The sequence below is a fragment of the Rhinoraja longicauda genome, chromosome 2 (genome assembly GCF_053455715.1).
Source record: "Rhinoraja longicauda isolate Sanriku21f chromosome 2, sRhiLon1.1, whole genome shotgun sequence".
Classification (NCBI taxonomy): Eukaryota; Metazoa; Chordata; class Chondrichthyes; order Rajiformes; family Arhynchobatidae; genus Rhinoraja; species Rhinoraja longicauda.
In genome coordinates this window covers 65,776,939-65,802,327 of record NC_135954.1, presented here as the reverse complement: position 1 = coordinate 65,802,327, position 25,389 = coordinate 65,776,939, and the positions used below count along the sequence as shown (strand labels likewise).

The 25,389-nt window shown below is 44.6% G+C and overlaps 1 protein-coding gene across 1 annotated transcript in view; it reads left to right on the top strand.

The window, feature by feature from the left end:
* Positions 1 to 4,298: 4,298 nt before the first annotated feature.
* The window catches only part of dnah5 (dynein, axonemal, heavy chain 5), a 178,979-nt gene continuing 157,888 nt past the window's right edge, over positions 4,299 to 25,389 (top strand). Inside the window, exon 1 of the mRNA XM_078420238.1 lies at positions 4,299 to 4,409. Within this exon, the coding sequence (XP_078276364.1) occupies positions 4,299 to 4,409 (111 nt within the window). The remainder of the gene's footprint in view (positions 4,410 to 25,389) is intronic.

The following is a 25,389-nucleotide window of genomic DNA, read 5'->3' as shown; positions in this document are numbered from 1 at the left end:
ATTTATTAAACAAATTAACTGGTTAAAATGAACTGAATTAACTTAATTAAGTTTGCACATTTAATTCACATTTAAAGCACATATCACCAAGCTTAAAGGAAAAGTCAGTTCCAGTCTTTTCTTAGCAAGCTGAGTACCTCAAAATGGGAAGCAAATTCTAAAACCATTTGATCAACAGCTCTGGCTCTCTACTTCTCCACTGTCGAGTATGCCTGCGCAGTATGGAAGCGCTCAGCTCATGCAAGGAAGATTGATCCTGTGCTAAACACAAGCTGTCGCTGCATCATGTGGATGCATGAAACCTACCAAGACTAACAACATCTACCTACTCTCTGGCATTGCACCTCCTGGAATCAGAAGAGCTGTAGCCAGTCAAAAAGAATGCCTCAGACAATCAGAGGATGAAAGACATGACCACCCTCTGTTACCTCAGCGTTTGAAATTACGCAGAAGTTTCCTCTCTTCTGTCCATCCCCTGAACTGCAGTGCATCATCCAGAAGGCTCAAACTCTGGGAAGAGAGACTAGAGGAATCTCCGGACGACATTCAAATGATCCCTCTGAGAAACTCCCACCAGGTTCCGACCAACCGTGGATAACCTGGTGCAGTCTCAACAGACTGTGAACAGGCATGGGGAGGAGCAAATCAAACATGCTGAAGTGAGGATATACTGAAGATGCGGCAGACTGCGAATGCGGATGGGGCCTCCAGACTATGGAACATCTCCTGAGCTGTGACATGCTGCATGACACATGCACTATAAAGGATCTTGCAGAGGCCAACGACGTGGCACTAAAATTTACTCACTATTGGCAAACAGTTGTGTGATGACACGAATAATAATAATTCATAATTCTCTCGAGACACAAATTTTATTTAGAATGATGCATGGTTAAACATAATACAACAAACTAAAAAGCAATAACATTGACAATTTTTGTTTTAAAATGGGGCGACAAACAGCTGGAAGGGGTTAGTTTGGTTTTGCGATACCGCACAGAAACGGCCCCTTCTGCCCACCGAGTCCGCACTGACCAATGATCCCTGCATGTGGAAGTACTGTTAGTATATATTAACATAACATAACATAACAACACTTTATTGTCACTCGGCACAACACCGAGCGAAATTTCAGCAGTCACACAAAATACAGCAAAAAAGAAAAGAACACAGGACACCCGACCCCAACACAAACATCCATCACAGTGACTCCAAACACCCCCTCACTGTGATGGAGGCAACAAAACTTCCCCTCTCTTCCCCCCGCACCCACGGACAGGCAGCTCGACCCCTACCGAGGCAAACGACACGCACAGCCCCCGCAAGGGGATGGAAGGCCCCCCGGCCGAGCCGCCCCGGGCACCGAAACGTCCCGCGGCCGAGCCGCACCGGGCGATGTTAAGTCCAACGGCCGAGCCGCACCGGGCACTGAAACGTCCCGCGGCCACACCCGTAGAACAGATATCATGAGCATTCTGTTTCACTCAAAGGGCAGTGGAGATGTATCAATGACTCTAAAGATAGCTTATTTGTTGTGTTTTAAAAATGTTGAAACTAAAAATTTACCAGGGTTCACATTGAAAAAAGAGATTATGCAGGAAATCTGAGACGAATGCAGTTCCTCTAGCAAGCAAAAAACAAAAAGGTATATGAAATTGAAGCTTTCATTGGAATTTAAAGTGTTGGAAGGAACTGCTGATGATGGTTTACACCGTAGACACAAAATATAGGAGTCACTCAGCGGGACAGGCAGCATCTCTGCAGAGAAGGAATGGGTGACATTTTGAGTCGAGAGCATCTTCAGACTGAGAGTGAGGGGAGAGGGAGTCTAGAGATATGGAAGGGTAATGTGTGAAAATGACAGATCAAAGCATTCGACGATAAGGAAATATAGAATGGTTCATTGTTAGCTGATGGGAAGGTGACAATGAGGCACACAATCAGTAAAATTAATCAGAAGGACAGTGAAACTAGTCGGAGAACTAGGGTGGGGGAGGGACAGAGAAGCTACTCTGTGTGAGGCTTTGTATGAAAATAACTGCAGATGCTGGTACAAATCGAAGGTATTTATTTCACAAAATGCGGGAGTAACTCAGCAGGTCAGGCAGCATCTCAGGAGAGAAGGAATGGGCGACGTTTCGGATCGAGACCCTTCTTCAGACTGATGTCAGGGGGGCGGGACAAAGGAAGGATATAGGAGAAGTTGTTTGGGAAGGTACCTGGGTAGGGGGTGATTTGGTGGAAAGGGATGAGTTACCCAGGAAGTTCCAGATGGAACAGTCTCTGTGGAAGGCAGAAATGGATGGAGATGGGAAGATGTGACCAGTGTTGGGATCCCGTTGGAGGTGGTGAAAATATCAGAGGATCATGTGTTGAATGCGATGGCAGATGGGGTGAAAGGTAAGGACTAGGGAGACTCTGTCTTTGTTGCTACTAAGGGGAGGGGGAGCAAGGGCAGAGCTGTGGGGTACTGAGGAGACACGAGTGAGGGTCTCATCTATGATGGGAGAGGGGAACCCCCGTTCCCTAAAGAATGAGGACATCTCGGATGTCCTGGTATAGAACACCCATCTTGGGTGCAGATGTGGTATGACGGAGGAATTGGAAGTAGAGGATAGAGTCTTTGCAGGAAGGAGGGTGGGAAGAAGTGTAGTCTTGATAGTTGTGAGAATCAGTGGGTTTGTAATAGACATCAGTTGACCCAAACTCGTCAAGCTTTGTCCTGCTCCCACCCCTTTTTCAGCTCCCCATCCCCTGTTACTGAAGAAGGCTTGCAACCCTAAATGTCATCTTTCCATTTCCTCCACAGATGCTGCCTGACCCACAGTCTTCCTCCTGTTTTGTTTTGCTCAAGGTTGAAATATCTGCAGTTCCCTGTGTCTCTGTCTTGCGTAAGTGCAAGATTGCTGCTGATATTTATGTTCCTCATGATTCCCTGCTCACATATCCTTCTATTCCCTTTGTGCATTTATTTATCCCCCCCTTCCCCTTTCTCCTCAGTCACCATATGTGGCAGGAATTTCTCATGATTTTTAGGCAAATAGATAGATGCTCCAGAATTTCTGAGGTGCAGAACTAATTATTTTCGGCATGCATACTACTTCCCCCTCCTCTGACCCTTCAGCCCTCCAATCTTCTTGCCCCCATATGGATTTATCCATTTGATCACTGCTTAAAATAGAGCCAAAGACTATTTCAACACATGAGCGTTTTCATTATACCCAAGCATTTTACAATAGTTAATCAATGTTCAAATAGATCTTGATTTAAGACCCGACACATTGGCTGTAACAATCCTGAAAATATTACATTGATATCTCACTTAGCACTCAGGATGCATAATCAGAAATGAGCGTGTTAATTGAACTGGCTCAAATAATAGTCATTTATTCACAAAATGCTGGAGTAACTCAGCAGGTCAGGCAGCATCTAAGGAGAGAAGGAATGTGTGAAGAAGGGTCTCGACCCGAAATGTCACACATTCCTTCTCTCCTGAGATGCTGCCTGACCTGCTGAGTTACTCCAGCATTTTGTGAATAAATACCTTCGATTTGTACCAGCATCTGCAGTTATTGTCAAATAATAGTCAGATCATTACAAAATAATGGAGAAGAGGGCCACAAAATGCTGTACTAACTCAGGGGCTCAGACAGCATCTCTGGAGAAAAGGAATAGATGACGTTTCGGGTCGACACCCTTCAAAGGCTCTCAATGGTTAAGCTGATGCGAGCAGATATCTGTGGTCTGCGGGTTCTCTCAATGCATCAGTCAACAGTTTATTGACTTTTTTTTCTGCCTGCCACTATTTCTTATCGAAATAAAACGTATCTTTCCCCCATATAATGTTATTCGTAAATGTGAAAAAGATAATGGCAGTGTAAAAGTGTAGTCGAAATATAATTACAAGGCAGGCTTTGTCCCAACCCACTCCTCTTATCCAGCCACCACCCCTTCCCACTCTCGGTCTAATGAGGAGTCCCGACCCGAAAGTTTGTTTGTTCATTCCCTCCCGAAATACTTCCTGACCCGCCGTGCCCCTCCTGTAATTTGCTCCAGTTGCTGAGGTTAGCAGGTGGAATTCACTTCGCGTTGTCCCGCTGGGTCTGGCTGGGTGGCGTCGGGACGGGTCAACACCTGGTCCTGGACGCCGGCCCCCCTGGCGAGCGGCTGTTGCCTGGAGACGGAGCCTGTTGTCTGGCTCTGGGAGAGTTTGCAGCAGCAGCAGGAGAGGAGAGGAGCGAGTGGATGTTCTGCGGGCCAGAGTGAGCCCAGTCCAGGGCTGGAGAGCGGCTGTTGCGATGCACCGTGCCCGGGGGCCGCGCAGGGCCCTCAGTCTGTTGCCCGGAGCTGCTGGGACCAGGGACAGGGCCGCTCAGACCCGCTCACCGGTGGACACCAAGGAGAACAAGGTTTGTCCATGTGCCATGCGGTTCGGTACCTTGAAACTCCAGCATTTACAGTGCATTTACAGACCTCGCTCGCGGTTCCCACAACTAAGTCCGATTATTATCCACCTCCGCCACAATTGGTTCAGGTCCGGTGGGCAGAGTGTTTTATTGTCACATATGTCTCGGAAGGGAATAATGAATTGCTTACTTGCAGCAGCAGAATAAATATGTAAACATAGTACTATATAAACACCATAATAAACAACAACAAAGTTTATAAGAAGAAGCTAACTGCAGATGCTGGTACAAATCGAAGGTATTTATTCACAAAATGCTGGAGTAACTCAGCAGGTCAGGCAGCATCTCAGGAGAGAAGGAATGGGCTGTGGTCGTAGAGTAGGAGGGCAGGAGAAATCACAGAGGGGGAGCAACGAGAGAGCATGTTGCTAAACTCTCGTCGAAGAGAGGAGGAGAACTTCTTCAAAGTGGACATACCTTGAGGAGAAATCGCAGTGGAGCAACAAGTAGTATAAGAAGATAACTGCAGATGCTGGTACAAGTCTAAGTAGTTTGGAGTTCATTTAGATGTTGGGCTGTTTAATAGCTCGATGCTTGAGAGTAAATTGGATAGGTATATGGATGGGATGGGAGGGGATTGGAGGGTTATGGTCTGAGAGCAGGTAGAAGAGACTAGGTCAGAGAAAGTGGTCGGTGTGGACTGGTAGGGCCGAACGGGCCTGTTTCCGTGCTGTAATTGCTATATGGTTATATGGTTGTAGGAAAGAAGCTGCCCCTGAAAACTGGACATTACAGTTTTCAGGCTCCTATACTTTCTTCCCGATGGCAGTCTCCCTGTGTGACTCGATGTGTTGAAAGAAGAGTGTGGCCGGGTGATATGGGTCTCTGATGATGTTAGCTGTCTTTTTGAGGCAGCGACTCCTGTAGATGACTTCAATGTTGGGGCAGTCTGTACCCGTGTTGGACTGGGTAATGTTTACCACTTGTAATCTTCGTTCCTGGGCGTTCAGGTAGACAAATCAGGACAAAATGCAACCAGTCAATATGCTCTCTACTGTACACCTGTAGAGGTTTGAGAGAAGATAGACGGAGTTACTCAGCGGGACAGGCAGACTGGATAGACTGTGGGACAAGCGGGACAGACTGGATAGAAGGAATGGGTAACGTTCTGGGTTGAGACCCTTCTTCAGAATCATCTTCGGTGTGAACCAGCATCTGCCGTTCCTTCCTACACACAAAATTTGAGAGAATATCGTTGACATACCAAATGTCCTCAATCATCTGAGGAAGTAGAGCGGTTGATGAGCTTTTTTAAGATTTGTCAATGACGACTGTCTGCAGAAGACCTCATGAACAGAAATACAGAGGCTACACTACACGATGCAAACCACTGGTTAGTGTCAACCACTGGCCAGGTTACAGTTTGCCAAGAAGTATTTAAAAGAGCAACCACAATTCGGGAAAAAGGTCTTGTGGACAGATAGAAACATCGAAAATAGGTGCAGGAGGAGGCCATTCGGCCCTTCTAGCCAGCACCGCCATTCAATAGACAATAGAAAATAGGTGCAGGAAAAGGCCATTCGGCCCTTTGAGCCAGCACCGCCATTCAATGTGATCATGGCTGATCATTCTCAATCAGTACCCCGTTCCTGCCTTCTCCCCATACCCCCTGACTCCGCTATCCTTAAGAGCTCTATCTAGCTCTCTCTTGAATGTATTCAGAGAATTGGCCTCCACTGCCCTCAGGGAATTCTTCCCTGAGGCAGAGAATTCCACAGATTCACAACTCTCTGACTAAAAAAGTTTTTCCTCATCTCTGTTCTAAATGGCCTGCCCCTTATTCTTAAACTGTGGCCCCTGGTTCTGGACTCCCCCAACATTGGGAACATGTTTCCTGCCTCTAACGTGTCCAACCCCTTAATAATTTTATACGTTTCGATAAGATCCCCTCTCATCCTTCTAAATTCCAGTGTATACAAACCTAGTCGCTCCAGTCTTTCAACATATGACAGTCCCGCCATTCCGGGAATTAACCTAGTAAACCTACGCTGCACGCCCTCAATAGCAAGAATATCCTTCCTCAAATTTGGAGACCAAAACTGCACACAGTACTCCAGGTGCGGTCTCACTAGGGCCCTGTACAACTGCAGAAGGACCTCTTTGCTCCTATACTCAACTCCTCTTGTTATGAAGGCCAACATTCCATTGGCTTTCTTCACTGCCTGCTGTACCTGCATGCTTCCTTTCAGTGACTGATGCACTAAGACACCCAGATCACGTTGTACGTCCCCTTTTCCTGACTTGACACCATTCAGATAATAATCTGCCTTCCTATTCTAACCACCAAAGTGGATAACCTCACACTTATCTACATTAAACTGCATCTGCCTTGCATCCGCCCACTCACACAACCTGTCCAAGTCACCCTGCAACCTCATAGCATCTTCCTCACAGTTCACACTGCCACCTAGCTTTGTATCATCGGCAAATTTGCTAATGGTACTTTTAATCCCTTCATCCAAGTCATTGATGTATATTGTAAATAGCTGCGGTCCTAACACCGAGCCTTGCGGTACCCCACTAGTCACTGCCTGCCATTCTGAAAGGGGCCCATTTATCCCCACTCTTTGCTTTCTGTCTGTCAACCAACTTTCTATCCATGTCAGTACCCTACCTCCAATACATGTGCTCTAATTTTGCCCACCAATCTCCTATGTGGGACCTTGTCGAAGGCTTTCTGAAAGTTGAGGTACACCACACCGGCTCTCCCCTGTCAATTTTCCTAGTTACATCCTCAAAAAATTCCAGTAGATTAGTCAAGCACGATTTCCCCTTCGTAAATCCATGCTGACTCGAAACGATCCTGTTACTGCGATCCAAATGCTCCGCAATTTCGTCTTTTATAATTGACTCCAGCATCTTCCCCACCACTGATGTCAGACTAACTGGTCTATAATTTCCCGTTTTCTCTCCCTCCTTTCTTGAAAAGAGGGATAACATTAGCTACCCTCCAATCCACAAGAACTGACCCGGAATCTATAGAACATTGGAAAATAATCACTAATGCGTCCACAATTTCTAGAGCCACCTCCTTAAGCACCCTGGGATGCAGACCATCAGGCCCTGTGGATTTATCAGCCTTGAGTCCCATCAGTCTACCCAAAACTTTTTCCTGCCTAATGTGGATTTCCTCCAGTTCCTCTGTCACCCTAGGATCTCTGGCCACTAGAACATCTGGGAGATTGTTTGTATCCTCCTTAGTGAAGACAGATCCAAAGTACTGGTTCAACTCGTCTGCCATTTCCTTGTTCCCCATATTAAATTCCCCTGCTACTGTCTTCAAGGGACCCACATTTGCCTTGACTATTTTTTTCCTCTTCACATACCTAAAAAAGCTTTTACTATCCTCCTTTATATTATTGGCTAGTTTACCCTCGTACCTCATCTTTTCTCCCCGTATTGCCTTTTTAGTTATCTTCTGTTGCTCTTTAAAAGTGTCCCAATCCTCTGGCTTCCCACTCTTCTTTGCTATGTTATACCTCTTCTCTTTTATTTTTATGCTGTCCTTGACTTCCCTTGTCAGCCACGGGTGCCTCTTACTCCCCTTAGAATCTTTCCTCCTCTTTGGGATAAATTGATCCTGCAACTTCTGCATTATTCCCAGGAATACCTGCCATTGCTGTTCCACAGTCTTCCCTGCTAGGGCCTCCTTCCAGTCAATTTTGGCCAGCTCCTGCCTCATGCCTCTGTAATCCCCTTTGCTATACTATACTTTGCTACACCTCCGATTTTCCCTTCTCCCTCTCAATTTGTAGAGTAAAACTTATCATATTGTGGTCACTGCCTCCTAATGGCTCTTTTACCTCGTCCCCTTATCAGGTCAGGTTCATTACATAACACTAAATCCAGAATTGCCTTCTCCCTGGTAGGCTCCAGTACAAGCTGTTCTAAGAATCCATCTCGGAGGCACTCCACAAACTCTCTTTCCTGGGGTCCATTACCAACCTGATTTTCCCAGTCTACCTGCATGTTGAAATCTCCCATGACCACCGTAGCATTACATTTGCGACATGCCAATTTTAGCTCCTGATTCAACTTGCACCCTATGTCGAGGATACTGTTTGGGGGCCTGTAGATGACTCCCATTAGGGTCTTTTTACCCTTACAATTCCTCATCTCTATCCATACTGATTCTACATCTCCTGATTCTATGTCACTCCTTGCAAGGGAGTGAATATCATTCCTTACCAACAGAGCTACCCCGCCCCCTCTCCCCACCTGCCTGTTTTTTCTGTACATTGTGTACCCCTGAATATTCTGCTCCCAGCCCTGGTCCTCTTGTAGCCATGTCTCAGTGATTCCCACAACATCATACTTGCCAATGTCTAACTGAGCCTCAAGCTACTCCACTTTTTTTTATACTTTGCGCATTTAAATACAACACTTTAACTTCGGTATTTACCTCCCCTCTCACACCGGTCACAATTGGCCCTGACCTTACTCTCATATCCCTTCTAGAACTTCCCTTCCCATTCATTTGAGAGTCCTTTACAGTTTCTCCTGTATTCACTTCCCCTTTAACTCCATCTTCATATTCCCAATTTGTCAACCCCTGCCCTCCACTACTTAGTTTAAAGCCACGCTTGTAGCGCTAGCAATGCCTGCCAGAATGTTGGTCCCCCTGCTGTTAAGGTGTAACCCGTCCCTTTTGTACAGGTCACCCCTACCCCTGAAGAGATCCCAGTGGTCCAGAAATCTAAATCCATGCTCCCTGCACCAGCCCCTCAGCCATACATTCATATCCCCGATCTCTCTGTTCCTGCCCTCACCAGCACGAGGTACAGGCAGCAGTCCAGAGATAACCACCCTCGACGTCCTACTTCTCAGTCTTCTTCCTAACTCTCTAAACTCACGCTGCAGTATCTCCTTCTTCTTCCTCCCGACATCGTTCGTTCCCACGTGCACAACTACTTCCGGTTGATCACCTTCCCTCACTAGGATGTTCTGAAGCCGCTCCGTGATGTCATGAACCCTGGCACCAGGGAGGCAACAAACCATCCTCGACTCCCGCCTGTCGCCACAGAATCTACTGTCCGTAGATCATTATGATCATGGCTGATCGTCCCCAATCAATAACCCGTGCCCACCTTATCCCCATATCCCTTGATTCCACTAGCCCGTAGAGCTCTATTTAACTCTCTCTTAAATCCATCCAGTGATTTAGCTTCCACTGCCCTCTGTGGCAGAGAATTCCACAAATTCACAACTCTCTGGGTGAAAAAGTTTCTTCTCACCTCAGTTTTAAATGGCCTCCCCTTTATTCTAAGACTGTGGCCTCTGGTTCTGGACTCACCCAACATTGCGAACATTTTTCCTGCATATAGCTTGTCCAGTCCTTTTATAATTTTATATGTTTCTATAAGATCCCCTCTCATCTAAACTCCAATGAATACAAGCCTAGTCTTTTCAATCTTTCCTCATATGACAGTCCCGCCATCCCAGGGATCAATCTCGTGAATCTACGCTGCACTGCCTCAATTACAAGGATGTCCTTCCTCAAATTAGGAGACCAAAACTGTACACAATGTGAACAGTTGAATTGTGAGGATGAACTTCCTTATGAAGTTAGTAAAAACGGTGGCATATTCATTCAGGTCTGTTGCAGAGTCCTGCATCGCCCAGTCTACCATGCAGTCCCGGAGTTGTTCCTCTGTCTCCCCTGACTAACTCTGTGTCATCAGCTGTGGAGGTCTTTTGTTCGTAACATTGTAACAGTAACATTGCTGTTTCTTTTATCCAAATATGTTCATAACTGCTATATTTGATTCTTTGCTGTTGTGTTGCTTGCAAAATGCCATTCCAGATAGGCACCATTTTTTAATTACTGTGCTATCAAATAGTCTTAGTCACTCACAGGTTTCCATGCATGCTATTACCCCAATGAATTTCACATATGGAGTCTGCTGCTTTCTGTACAATGATGGCATGAGTAACAATGCACCTTGTTCATATAACTTTTACGGAAAACTTGTCTTTTGAATTAGACTGAGTAGGTGGGAATCTGCGTACATCTTGCTTTTCACTTTATATTTTGCAGTTTGGCTTCAATTATTTTTTAAGATAAGATATTAATGTTAGATAATAAGCTCTTGTTAATTCCATTTTCATAAGGCACCCGGTGATGTGATTTCTCATTAGATTGTGCAGCAATGCTATTGGTAACAACTTTGAAAATGTTCACATACTTTCTGAATCTCAGAAGATTCAGAAGCTTATAGCTGAAAATGAGCAGAGTGGTGAAAGTACTCAGTACTTCCATAAAGTACTTTATGGAGAAAAAAAACTACAAATATTTCTAAATCTTTTCTCAGACCTGAATTGCCAAGTCTATTTGTCTTTTGGCTCATTTTATTTGAGATTTTGAGCATTTGCATATTTAATCTTAACTTTATCATAGGTTGTTTGTCCCTTCAAGCCTGCTTCGGCATTCACCAGGATCATGGCAGATCTTCTCCTTCAATGCTTTTTTTCTGTATTATCCCATATCCCTTGATTCCCTTCATTTCCAGTGATGTATCAACCTCTGCTTTGAATTAACTGAAGCATTCTGGATGAAGAAATCCAGAGACACCACCCCAAACAAGAGGAAGCAGGAGATGTTTATTTTGGATTTCAGCAAGGCATTCAACAAAGTTCTGCATGGTAGGCTGCTCTGGAAGGTTAGATTGCATGGGATGCAAGGAGAGATAGCTGAATGGATAGAAAATTGGATCTGAAAGGAAGCCGAGGGTGAGGTTGAACAATGTTTTTTGGGCTGGGCCCATTGCTGTTTGTCATCTATGTCTATGATTTGGATGAGAACGTACATGGCATTATTAGCAAGTTTGCAGATGACATTAAGTGGGTGGTGTTGTAGCTGGTGAAGATGGTTGTCAAAGATTACAGCAGGATCTTGATCGGTTGGGCAGGTTGGCTGAGGAATGGTTGATGGAATTTACTACCGAGAAATGTGAGGTGTTCCATTTTGGGAAATCTGACATGGGCAGGACCTATATAGTGAATGGTAGGGCTCTGGGGAGTGTGGTTGTTGGTGAGGCCACATTTAGAGTATTGTGTTCAGTTTTGGTCACCATGTTATAGGAACGATGTTGTCAAGCTGGAAAGGATTCAGAGTACATTTACCAGGATGTTGCCAGGATTCAAGGGACCGGACTACAGAGCGAGGTTGAGCAGGCTAGGGTATTTTCCACTGGAATTTAGAAGGATGAGAGGGGATCTTATAGAAACATATAAGATTCTCAAGGGTTTGGAGAGGCTAGATGCAGGAAAAAATTTCTTGATGTTGGGGGAATCCAGAACCAGGGGTCAGAGTTTAAGAATAAAGGGTAGGCCATTTAGGACTGAGATGAGGAAAAACTTTTTTCACCGAGAGAGTTGTGAATTTGTGGAATTCTCTGCCACAGAAGGCAGTGGAGGCCAATTCATTGGAGGTTTTCAAGAGAGAGTTATATTTAACTCTTAGGGCTAAGGGAATCAAGGGATATGGGGAAAAAGCAGCAAAGGGATACTGATTTTGGATGATCAGCTTTTCTGCGCCTGCGCTGCCCTAGCAGCTGCGGATTACCTGCAGTCCGTCTGTCTTTGTGTTTTTATGTTGTTTTTTTGCCTTGCTTGTACTGTAAATGTGATGTAGTTTTTATGGGGTTGTGTATTAAGGGGGGGGGGGGGGTGGCGGGAACTATAAATGTAAAATTATCTCTTCCGAGCGGAGATGCGACCTTTTGTTTCTGGGCCGTGTCTCCGTTCCCGCTGCGGCCTACCGTCGGCCAAACACCTGGAGCTGGTGGCCTCCACCTGGGACTCGCCTGTGGAGGCTCCGGCTGCGTGGACGTCGGAAGCTCGCAACCCCTGCCCTGGGTGGGGGCCAACATCTGGAGCGACGGCGACGGCAGCGTCTTCGCCCACCCCGAATCGCGGGGCTTGTGTAGGCCCGCCGCGGACCTTTCACCGTCCGGCGCAGCCTGAAATAGGCCGCGGGATTTTCTCTGCCCGGCGGGGGCTTCAATGTCGGGAGCTACAACCGCCCCAACGTGCAGCGGCGGCATCTTCGCCCGCCCCGAGTCGCGGGGCTTGGTTCGACCCGCGGACCTTTCACCGTCCGGCGCGGCCTGGAACGTGGCAAATTCAACAGCCTGACCGCGGGAGAAGACGGCAGGGGAAGAGAAAAGACATTCTGGCCTTCCATCACAGTGAGGAGGTGACTGGAGGAGACACTGTGATGGAGACACTCCCAGCCTGCATTTATATTGAGGATCACAAAGACCCTCTGACCACATTCAAACTGTCCTTCCATTTTCAATTATTAAACTAGGTACCCTCCCCCCCCCCCCCATCCTTTCCTGCACTCGATGAGAATGTATTGCTTTTCCTCCTCCTTATACCTGGGGTTTTATTTGAAAATGTTTTGCGCTAATTTTCATTTGCCACATCTTTACTCATTTCTGCCACATGACAATTTCTGTATCCATGTCCCGCACTCTCATTTGAGAATGTTACCATATCTGTCTTCCATTCATTCTTCTTTGATGCAGTTTACAAATTAGTTAAGTATGGATATTGATTAATATGTGTCTTGGGAGAGGAGGTGAGAGAAAAATAAGTAATGATATTATTTTAATCTCATATAATACCCACAAGATGAAGGAGTTAGTGGGAGACTTTAGGAGGAGAGGAACACCCCTATTCCCTGTCTCCATCAATGGTGTGGATGTGCAGTTTACCAAGGAGTACAAATACCTTGGAGTGTATCTGGACAGTAAACTGGACTAGTCTAGGGATGCTGAGACCTTGTACAAAAAGAGATAGAGCCAGTTGTACTTTTTGAGAAGGCTCTGCTCCTTCTATGTCTGCAGCAAGATGCTGCAGATGTTCTACCAATCGGTGGTAGCCAGTGCCATCTTCTTCGCTGTCTTGTGCTGGGGCAACAGGGTGAAGGCCGCGGATGCCAACAGGATTAACAAACTCATCAGGAAGGCTGGTTTCATCCTGGGGGCAGAGTTGGATTCATGGGAGGTGGTCTTGGAGGGGAGGATGCTCCTCAAACTGTGGAGCTCACCCCCTCACCCCAACATAGCTCACCCCTCCATGACACACTGGTCAACCTAAGGAGTACATTCAGCAACAGAGTGGTTCCACCAAGATACAGTACAGGATGCCACAGGAAATCCTTCTTCCCTGTGGCTATCAAACTGTCCAACTCCTCCCCTTTCTGTCATGGGGTAGACTGACTCCCCTCCCCTCCCCACCCCCTCCCCAAATCTTTGCACATCCCCAATACTTTCCACACGCCATTTTAATTTCATGTTTCATGCTCTCTTGCTATCCACTTTGCTGCTCTAACACTGTAAATTTCCCCGGTGTGGGACGAATAAAGGAATATATATATATGTATCTTGTGTTTTATGACTGTTGGCAGACCAATTTCCCTCCTGGGATAAATAAAGTTCTATCGTATCATATCGTAAGATATTCTTGTGTGTGTTTTCTTGATTGAAAGACACAGCATGGAAACGGCCGTTCAGCCCAAAGACACTGACCATTGATCACCCATTCACACTAGTTCCATGTTATCCCACATTGTACTTTCCAGGTCGTGCAGCGTAGGTTTACTAGGTTAGTTCCCGGAATGGCGGGACTGTCATATGTTGAAAGACTGGAGCGACTAGGCTTGTATACACTGGAATTTAGAAGGATGAGAGGGGATCTTATCGAAACATATAAGATTATTAAGGGGTTGGACATGTTAGAGGCAGGAAACATGTTCCCAATGTTGGGGGAGTCCAGAACAAGGGGCCACAGTTTAAGAATAAGGGGTAGGCCATTTAGAACTGAGATGAGGAAAAACATTTTCAGTCAGATAGTTGTGAATCTGTGGAATTCTCTGCCTCAGAAGGCAGTGGAGGCCAATTCTCTGAATGCATTCAAGAGAGAGCTAGATAGAGCTCTTAAGGATAGCGGAGTCAGGGGGTATGGAGAGAAGGCAGGAACAGGGTACTGATTGAGAATGATCAGCCATGATCACGTTGAATGGCGGTGCTGGCTCGAAGGGCTGAATGGCCTCCTCCTGCACCTATTGTCTATTGTCTGTTCACACCCACTCCTGACACATTATGGGCATTTTCCAAAGACAAATTAGCCTATAATCCTGCACGTTTTGGGATTGTTGGAGGAAACCAGAGCACCTGGGGGAAACTTGCATGATAATGAAGAATGTGGAAACTACAAATAGACAACATCAGGGTTCCAGATTGAACCCAGGTTCCTGGCACCATGAGACAGCAGCTCTACTAGCTGCACCACTATGCCCTCCCTATTCTGGGCAGAGAAAAAAGTTCAGCTTATTTACAGGTGTGTGTTGCAATTTACTCAGATTTTTGCTATTCACTGCAGTGTTTTCTATGCATCTATTGTTCAGGGTGCAGAACCAGAAACTCAGCAATTAAATGTGATCCATTAATTATATGTAACATTATCAAACATTGCAGGTGATATTGTTAACAAAAATTGAAATTACAAAGAACCCTCAACAAGTCAGGCAGCATTTGTGAAGACAATTAAAGTTGACATTTCAGATATCTATAGGAATGTTGATGAGTCATAAAGTCATAGTCATAGTCATACAGCGTGGAAACAGGCCCTTCAGCCCACCTTGTCCACGCCGACTAACATGTCCCATCTACACTAATTCCACCTGCTTACGTTTGGCCCATATTCCTCAAAACCTGTCCTATCCATGTACCTTTCTAAATGTTAATTGTTGCGATAATACCTGCCTCAGCTACCTCCTCCGGCAGCTCATTCCATACACCCACCACAACTTTGTCTGAAAAAGTTGCCCATCAAATTCCTATAAAATCTTTCCCCTTCAACTTAAACTATCCTCTGAGGCAGGGAGGAGAGGGAAACAGATAGGGGGAAGTGAAAGGATGGTAGATAAAATGGGAGATTTCAACATGCAGGTAGACTGGGAAAATCAGGTTGGAAATGGACCCCAGGAAAGAGAGTTTGTAGAGTGCGTTCAAGATGGATTCTTAGAACAGCTTGTACTGGAGCCTACCAGGGAGAAGACAATTCTGGATTTAGTGTTGTGTAATGATCCTGATCTGATAAGGGGACTAGAGGCAAAAGAGCCATTAGGAGGCAGTGATCACAACATGATAAGTTTTACTCTGCAAATGGAAAGGCAGAAGGGAAAATCGGAAGTGTCAGTATTACAGTATAGCAAAGGGGATTACAGAGGCATGAGGCGGGAGCTGGCCAAAATTGACTGGAAGGAGGCCCTAGCTGGGAAGACGGTAGAACAGCAATGGCAGGTATTCCTGGGAATAATGCAGAGGTTGCAGGATCAATTTATCCCAAAGAGGCGGAAAGACTCTAAGGGGAGTAAGAGACACCTGTGGCTGACGAGGGAAGTCAAGGACAGCATAAAAATTAAGGAGAGGAAGTATAACATTGCTATGGAAGTATAACATTGAGTGGGAAGACAGAGGATTGGGACTCTTTTAAAGAGCAACAAAAGTTAACTAAAAAGGCAATACGGGGAGAAAAGATGAGGTACGAGGGTAAACTAGCCAATAATATAAAGGAGGATAGCAAAAGTTTTTTTAGGTACGTGTAGAGGAAAAAAATAGTCAAGGCAAATGTGGGTCCCTTGAAGACAGAAGCAGGGGAATTTATTATGGGGAACAAAGAAATGGCAGACGAGTTAAACCGTTACTTTGGATCTGTCTTCACTGAGGAAGATGCACACAATTTCCCAAATGTTCTAGGGGCCGGAGAACCTAGGGTGATGGAGGAACTGAAGGAAATCCACCTTAGGCAGGAAATGGTTTTGGGTAGACTGATGGGACTGAAGGCTGATAAATCCCCAGGGCCTGATGGTCTGCATCCCAGGGTACTTAAGGAGGTGGCTCTAGAAATAGTGGAAGCATTGGAGATCATTTTTCAATGTTCTATAGATTCAGGATCAGTTCCTGTGGATTGGAGGATAGCAAATGTTATCCCACTTTTTAAGAAAGGAGGGAGAGAGAAAACGGATAATTATAGACCAGTTAGTCTGACATCAGTGGTGGGGAAGATGCTGGAGTCAATTATAAAAGACGAAATTGCTGAGCATTTGGATAGCAGTAATAGGATCATTCCGAGTCAGCATGGATTTACGAAGGGGAAATCATGCTTGACAAATCTACTGGAATTTTTTGAGGATGTAACTAGGAAAATTGACAGGGGAGAGTCGGTGGATGTGGTGTACCTCGACTTTCAGAAAGCCTTCGACAAGGTCCCACATAGGAGATTAGTGGGCAAAATTAGAGCACATGGTATTGGGGGTAGGGTACTGACATGGATAAAAAATTGGTTGACAGACAGAAAGCAAAGAGTGGGGATAAATGGGTCCCTTTCAGAATGGCAGGCAGTGACCAGTGGGGTACCGCAAGGTTCGGTGCTGGGACCCCAGCTATTTACGATATACATTAATGACTTAGATGAAGGGATTAAAAGTACCATTAGCAAATTTGCAGATGATACTAAGCTGGGGGGTAGTGTGAATTGTGAGGAAGATGCAATAAGGCTGCAGGGTGACTTGGACAGGTTGTGTGAGTGGGCGGATACATGGCAGATGCAGTTTAATGTAGATAAGTGTGAGGTTATTCACTTTGAAGTAAGAATAGAAAGGCAGATTATTATCTGAATGGTGTCAAGTTAGGAAGAGCGGATGTTCAACGAGATCTGGGTGTCCTAGTGCATCAGTCACTGAAAGGAAGCATGCAGGTACAACAGGCAGTGAAGAAAGCCAATGGAATGTTGGCCTTCATAACAAGAGGAGTTCAGTATAGGAGCAAAGAGGTCCTTCTACAGTTGTACCGGGCCCTGGTGAGACCGCACCTGGAGTACTGTGTGCAGTTTTGGTCTCCAAATTTGAGGAAGGATATTCTTGCTATTGAGGGCGTGCAGCGTAGGTTCACTAGGTTAATTCCCGGAATGGCGGGACTGTCGTATGTTGAAAGGCTGGAGCAATTAGGCTTGTATACACTGGAATTTAGAAGGATGAGGGGGGATCTTATTGAAACATATAAGATAATTAGGGGATTGGACACATTAGAGACAGGAAACATGTTCCCAATGTTGGGGGAGTCCAGAACAAGGGGCCACAGTTTAAGAATAAGGGGTAGGCCATTTAGAACGGAGATGAGGAAGAACTTATTCAGTCAGAGAGTGGTGAAGGTGTGGAATTCTCTGCCTCAGAAGGCAGTGGAGGCCAGTTCGTTGGATGCTTTCAAGATAGAGCTGGATAGAGCTCTTAAGGATAGCGGAGTGAGGGGGTATGGGGAGAAGGCAGGAACGGGGTACTGATTGAGAGTGATCAGCCATGATCGCATTGAATGGCGGTGCTGGCTCGAAGGGCAGAATGGCCTACTCCTGCACCTATTGTCTATTGTCTATTGTCTATAAAAGGGAAATGTGAGACTCGGGGATGGTAGAAGAAATTCCAAAGGAAGGGAAAGGGGCAGGAGGACTGGGACAGAGGGAGAAACGGCTCCAACCTTACTTCTTCCATCTACTCATCAAAAGGCCCCCCTCACCTGTATGCACACATCATTCGTCAAGCTTTGTCCTGCTCCCATCTTTTTTCCTGCTTTCTCCCCCCTACTAATGAAGAAGAACCTTGACCCCTGACACCCATATTAATCAAGAATCTATCTATCTCTGCTTTAAAAATATCCATTGACTTGGCCTCCACAGCCTTCTGTGGCAAAGAATTCCACAGATTCACCACCCTCTGACTAAAGAAATTCCTTCTCATCTCCTTCTTAAAGGAACGTCCTTTAATTTTGAGGCCATGACCTCTAGTCCTAGACTCTCCCACGAGTGGAAACATCCTCTCCACATCCACTCTATCCAAGCCTTTCACTATTCGGTACATTTCAATGAGGACCCCATCATATAACATATAACATATAACATATAACATATAACATATAACATATAACATATAACATATAACAACTACAGCATGGAAACAGGCCTGTCCGGCCCTACCAGTCCACGCCGACCATTCTCCCTGACCTAGTCTCATCTACCTGCACTCAGATCATAACCCTCTAATCCCCTCCTATCCATATACCTATCCAATTTACTCTTAAATAATAAAATCGAGCCAGCCTCCACCACTTCCACCGGAAGCCCATTCCATACAGCCACAACCCTCTGAGTAAAGAAGTTCCCCCTCATGTTACCCCTAAACCTTTGTCCCTCAATTCTGAAGCTATGTCCCCTTGTTGGAATCTTCCCCACTCTCAAAGGGAAAAGCCTACCCACGTCAACTCTGTCCGTCCCTCTCAAAATTTTAAAAACCTCTATCAAGTCCCCCCTCAACCTTCTACGCTCCAAAGAATAAAGACCCAACCTGTTCAACCTCTCTCTGTAGCCTAAGTGCTGAAACCCAGGCAACATTCTAGTAAATCTCCTCTGTACCCTCTCCATTTTGTCGACATCCTTCCTATAATTTGGCGACCAGAACTGCACACCATACTCCAGATTTGGCCTCACCAATGCCCTGTACAATTTCAACATTACATCCCAACTTCTATACTCGATGCTCTGATTTATAAAGGCAAGCATACCAAACGCCTTCTTCACCACCCTATCCACATGAGATTCCACCTTCAGGGAACAATGCACAGTTATTCCCAGATCCCTCTGTTCCACTGCATTCCTCAATTCCCTACCATTTACCCTGTACGTCCTATTTTGATTTGTCCTACCAAAATGCAGCACCTCACACTTATCAGCATTAAACTCCATCTGCCATCTTTCAGCCCACCCTTCCAAAAGGCCCAAGTCTCTCTGTAGACTTTGAAAATCTACCTCCCTATCAACTACTCCACCTATCTTAGTATCATCTGCATATTTACTAATCCAATTTGCCACACCATCATCCAGATCATTAATGTAAATGACAAACAACAGTGGACCCAACACAGATCCTTGGGGCACTCCACTAGACACTGGCCTCCAACCTGACATACAATTGTCAACCGTTACCCTCTGGTATCTCCCATTCAGCCATTGTTGAATCCATCTTGCAACCTCACTATTAATACCCAACGATTTAACCTTCTTAATCAACCTTCCATGTGGAACCTTGTCAAATGCCTTACTGAAGTCCATATAGACAACATCCACAGCCTTGCCCTTATCAATTTCCCTGGTAACCTCTTCAAAAAATTCAAGAAGATTAGTCAAACATGACCTTCCAGGCACAAACCCATCATTCTTCTAAACTCCAGCAAGTACAGGCCCAGTGCTGTGAAACGCTCATCATAAGTTAACCCACTCATTCCTGGGATCATTCTTGTAAATCTCCTCTGGACCCTCTCCAGGGCCAGCATATCCTTCTTTGGCTATGGTGCCCAAAAATTGCTCACAATACTCCAAATGTGGCCATACCTATGCCTTATGGAGCCTCAGCATTACAATCCCTTTGATTTCTTTGAGATTTAGAGTTAATTACGTTTGGCATGCTTTCTCAATAATAATTCTCCCCTGACCCTGCAGCCCTCCAACCTCCTTACTCTCAAATGGATTAATCTATTTGATCACTGCTTAAAATCCCTTGAAATTTTACTTGCATCAATCTTTTTTTCCAGGCAGTTTTAGCCTATCAGATATACTCATCTTTGTACTTTTTTAATCAATTTTCGGCAGATCTTGTATGTCCAGTTATCAAAAAATACAATTCCGGAAAGAGAAAATTGTTATAATGAGGAAAAAGTGCTGTTCTAGACAAGTTATAGAAAAATAGAGCCAGAAATGAACTTCAACTCATGAGTGTTTCGATTATACCCGTGTTTTATATGAGTTACTGATAATCTTCAGATAGACCATGACTCAAGGTATGGCACAGGGGCTGTAATAATTCAGAAAATAATACATTGGCACCTCACTTAGCATTCAGGGTGCATAATTTGAGATGAGCGAGCTCATTGAACTGGCTCAAATAATTGTCCCACCATTCTGTAATGGTGAGGAGGCTCACTGGTTAAGCTGATGTGAGCAGATGACTATGGTCTGCAGGTTCTCTGGATGCATCTGTTGACAGTTTTCATGACTTCATTTTTTCTGTCTTCCACTATATCTTATTAAAAATACTTGTCATTGCCCTGCCTGACTGAGCCAGAAACACTGTAATGGATCGGTAATGTGCAAGACGGCACAAAAAAGGATGCTAGTGTATGACAAATTGTAACTGCTTCAGATGTTTTATTCTGAAATTAGAATATGCAGAGAGAAAAACAATAATTCATTGAATCTTCATGGCACAGTAAAAGCCGATTTGACCGACTGATTTCATGCTGGTTCGTAAAAGGCAATCTTGTCAATGTCAGAGCATAATCAAAACGTTTGATAAATACATTAAAAAAATTAGAATGCACCACTTTGAATTGAGCTCATTGCAGTGTATGCTCAAATGAAGTGTTTCATTATCTTTGAATGGGTCAGCATAAAAAGAGCTATCGGGCCTCTGCTATGACTTGGATGCGGAAGGCATTGGAACACTTTCTGTGATCAGTGCGGAATTTTCTTTTCCTGTTTTTTAAATGAAAGGGACTGAAGAGGTATTTCACAGGACGAGGTAAGTAGTAGGTTAGATTTATAATGAGATTGTTATCTTGTGGGGTTCAGCAGAGATTGGACGATGGGCTCAGGATATCCATCTTGAGACTTCGTAGTTGAGGATTATGGGGTTGGAGTGAGCTCTTGGAGAGGGATGTGTGACAATGCTGGTAGAACGTCCTCCAGGATGAAGAGTAGAGAGTCACAATTCAGCATTGCACGAGGAAGACAGGGTGATGCCAGGAGTGCTGAAATTGGTTGTTTCCAGAATATGGTGATCTAAGATCCCCCTGTAATAATGAATGCTATCCTGTGCTATTGTGACATTGAAATTACATCAAGAATACAATGGTAATCGGCACTTGGAAATATCTGATGGATTTCTGGAGTGACAGCTGGATTTATTTCCTTGCCCATGTAATTATTGAGATTAAGGTTATAAAAGTGATTATTATTTTGGCCCTGATATGGCATTCTGGAGATGGTATTTATTGAATTTTAGAGCAGGAAACATTCCCGTCATTCATTACGGGATGCTAAATTTCTGGGCTGGAAAATTTTATTCATTAATTTTCAGGATTGATTTTGTAGTACTTAATGCTGTCACATGCCATTTATGCATTATGTATATAAAGTCTTAATGTGTAGGAAAGAACTGCAGATGCTGGTTTAAATTGAAGGTAAACCCAATATGCTGGAGTAACTCAGCGGGACAGGAGGCATCTCTGGAGAGAAGGAATGGGTGACGTTTCAGGTTGAGACTCTTCGTCAGACTTCAGTCTTATGTGTTTGCTGCAGTAATTTACACTGGAATTGTGAATTAAATTTGTAAATTAAAAATAAAAAAAACTGATGAAGATCTGAATTAACTGATTCGGTTACTTTTTCAAAAAATAAATCTTGCCAATTTAATTCCCAATTCTCCGATGGCACCGATTTTATTTAGAATGATGTATGGTGAAATGTAGTACAGAAAAATTGAAAAGCAAATAAGGGATAACAAAGAGTATTAATTTGTAAAATGGAGTGACAGACAGCTGGAAGGGGTTCACTTGGAAGTGCTTTCAGGGTAAATTGTAGAGTAGGTATTGTGAACCTTCTGGTTCACTCAAAGGGAAATGAGAATGTATCAGTAATTCTCAGAGACAGAGACGGAATCCAAGCGAGCCATGGGCGGTGAAAGGAATTCCGGTCAGCCAATTCACTGGATGAATTTAAAAGAGAGTTAAATAGAGCTCTTGGGGCTAGCGGAATCAGGGAATATGGGGAGAAGGCAGGCGCGGGTTACTGTGGATGATCAACCATGATCACAATGAATGACGGTGCTGGAATTTTTTGAGGATGTAACAAGTAGAATGGATATGGGAGAGCCAGTGGATGTGGTGTATCTGGACTGTCAAAAAGCTTTTGACAAGGTCCCACACAAGAGATAAGTGTGCAAAATTAGAGCACATGGTATTGAGGGTAGGATATTGACATGGATAGAAAACATGGCAGACAGGAAGCAAAGAGTAGGAATTAACGGGTTCTTTTCAGAGTGACAGGCAGTGACTAGTGGGATGCTGCAAGGCTCGATAGTGGGACCCCAGTTGTTTACAATAGATATTAACGATTTAGACGAGGGAATTAAATGTAACATCTTTAAGTTTGCGGATGACACAAAGCTGGGTGGCAGTGTGAGCTGCGAGGAGGATGCTATGAGACTGCAGGGTGACTTGGATAGGGTGGGTGAGTGGGCAGTAGCATGGCAGATGCAGTATAATGTGGATAAATTTGAGGTTATCCACTTTGGTGACAAGAACAGGAAGGCAGATTCTTATCTGAATGGTGTCAGATTAGGAGAAGGTGCAACGAGACCTGGGTGTGCTTGTACATCCGTCACTGAAAGTAAGCATGCAGGTATAGCAGGCAGTGAAGAAAGCCAATGGCATGTTGGCCTTCATTGGAAGAGGATTTGAGTTTCGGAGCAAGGAGTTCCTACTACAGTTGCACAGGGCCCTGGTGAGACCACACCTGGAGTATTTTGTCTGCAATTTTGGTCTCCTATTTGGACATTCTTGCTATTGAGGGAGTGCAGCGTAGGTTCACCAGGTTATTTCCCAGGATGGCGGGACTGAAGTATGATGAAAGAATGGGTTGACTGAGCTTGTATTGACTGGAATTTAGAAGGATGAGAGGGGATCTTATAGATACATATAACATTCTTAGAGGATCGGACAGGGTAGATGCAGGAAAAATGTTCCCGATGTTGGGGGAGTCCAGAAGCAGGGGTCACAATTTAAGAATAAGGGGTAGACCATTTAGGACTGAGATGAGGAAAAACTTTTTCACCCAGAGAATTGTGAATCTGGAATTTTCTGCCACAGAAGGCAGTGGAGGCCAATTCACTGGATGTTTTTCAAGAGAGAGTTAGATTTAGCTCTTAGGGCTAAGGGAAAAAGCCAGAACGGGGTACCGATTTTGGACGATCTGCCATGATCATATTCTATGAGAAGATAAGACTGTTCGATAAACATTTTAAAACTTTGTTGGTGTCAGAAATGTGGTGACTCTATGTTCTGCCTAGGTGTGGTCTGCTGTATGATTTCACCAGATTGTATGCAGAACAAAGAATTTCACTGTACATGTGGCAATAAAGAATCATCTTCATGCATCACCACCGTCATTCATTATTTGCTTGAAAAATGTTGTAAATAAAACTTGATTAACCAAAGTTCACATTTAAAGAAAGACAGAAAATGTAGGAAATCTGAGACATCCTCTAAAAGCAAAAACAAAAGCTTTTGTTGGTATATAAATTTCCCTTTCTATCTTTCACTCAATACAAAGGATTAACATTTGTGTTGAATTGTATTGTCTAGTGATCAAAGTATTAATGTAGGCAGGAGCATTTCACAGAAATTTCACCACACAATTTCACCACACAATCTGTACCTTCGCTGCGTAACCTGTTATTCTCATTGAATGACTGCATAGAAGTTTTGCCCAACAGGGGGCACTAAATACTAATGAGAGTTAAAAAATTATAACGCAGAACAAGGCTATTGGCCCCATCATGTTTGTGCCAGTCCTAAAAGATCATTATTTATTATTTCATTTTTGGGATCTGGCCTTGGATGCAAGGCTAGAATTGCTGACAGGGAGGTGATGTTGAGTTACTGATTTGAACCATTGCCGAATTACTGATTTGAACCATTGCTGCTCTTCAGGTGAAGGTGTTCTCAGTGCTGTTTGATAGAAAGCTTCAGGATTCAGACTCGGTGAAGATGAAGGACAACAATATAAATATACAGTTACCACTGATTTTCTGGCAACGGGTGGCCCAGCACAATCTTTAATCTGGACAAAATTACGAGAGCACATTTGAAATCCCGCTGGAATTTCCCCCGAGAATGTGGCACCCGGACCGGGTGAGGCCGCCGATCTCAGCCACATTAGGATTTCCGAGACCAATCGGCGGGTTGAAAATGCCCCCTACAGCCGGGGCTCTGGAACTCTGGCCCAGCCAGAACTGGCAGACCTGTTCCTGTAGCTGACTTCCGAGGCCGACTTTGTGGGCCAATATCTCGGCCCCCCCTTTAGGCCTAGGCGGATCATTCTGGTATTGTTCGATTCCTCTCGGATTCGTGACCTCTGATATCTGGCAAAAACAGATAATCCAAAAAGGCTCTGGAACCAAGGGTGCCGGAAAATCAGTGGTGGACCTGTATACGAAAATGGAAGTAGGAGTAAGCCTCTTGGCCTTTCATGCCAGTTTACACCAGCCTTAATATCTTGATATTTCATGAATGTATCTACATCCTGTTTAATAGCCTCAGTGATTCAGCCTCCACAATCTCATGTAAAGAATTCCAGAGATTTAGCACCTTCTAAGTTCCTATGGACCTTAGTTTGAAGTGCAGCCCCTAAACTTGCTACAACATACCCTCTTGTGAGATTATCGCACGCGAAAACATTTACAAATATACAGGTGTTAAGGCATTCTGACTTACAATGGAACCTGAAGCTGGTGTTCCTATGTGCTGCCCTTGTTCTTGATGGTAGAATTCATGGGTTTGGGAGCTTCTCTGTGGGCCATCTGGTAGAGCAACTGCAGTGCATTCTGTGGACAAAGCTCTTTCTGAGACTGTGTGGTGCTCGTCGAGGGAATGAATCTTTGGAGTGATGGAATGATGCAGTATCAATCAAATGGGCTGCTCGGGTCTGAGAATGGTGTGGCATGTGTGAGAGTGTAAATTGGATGGATTTCCTCTGGCTTCTTCAATTTTCAACTACATCCTAAAGATGCACTGGCAGGTAAATGGACCCA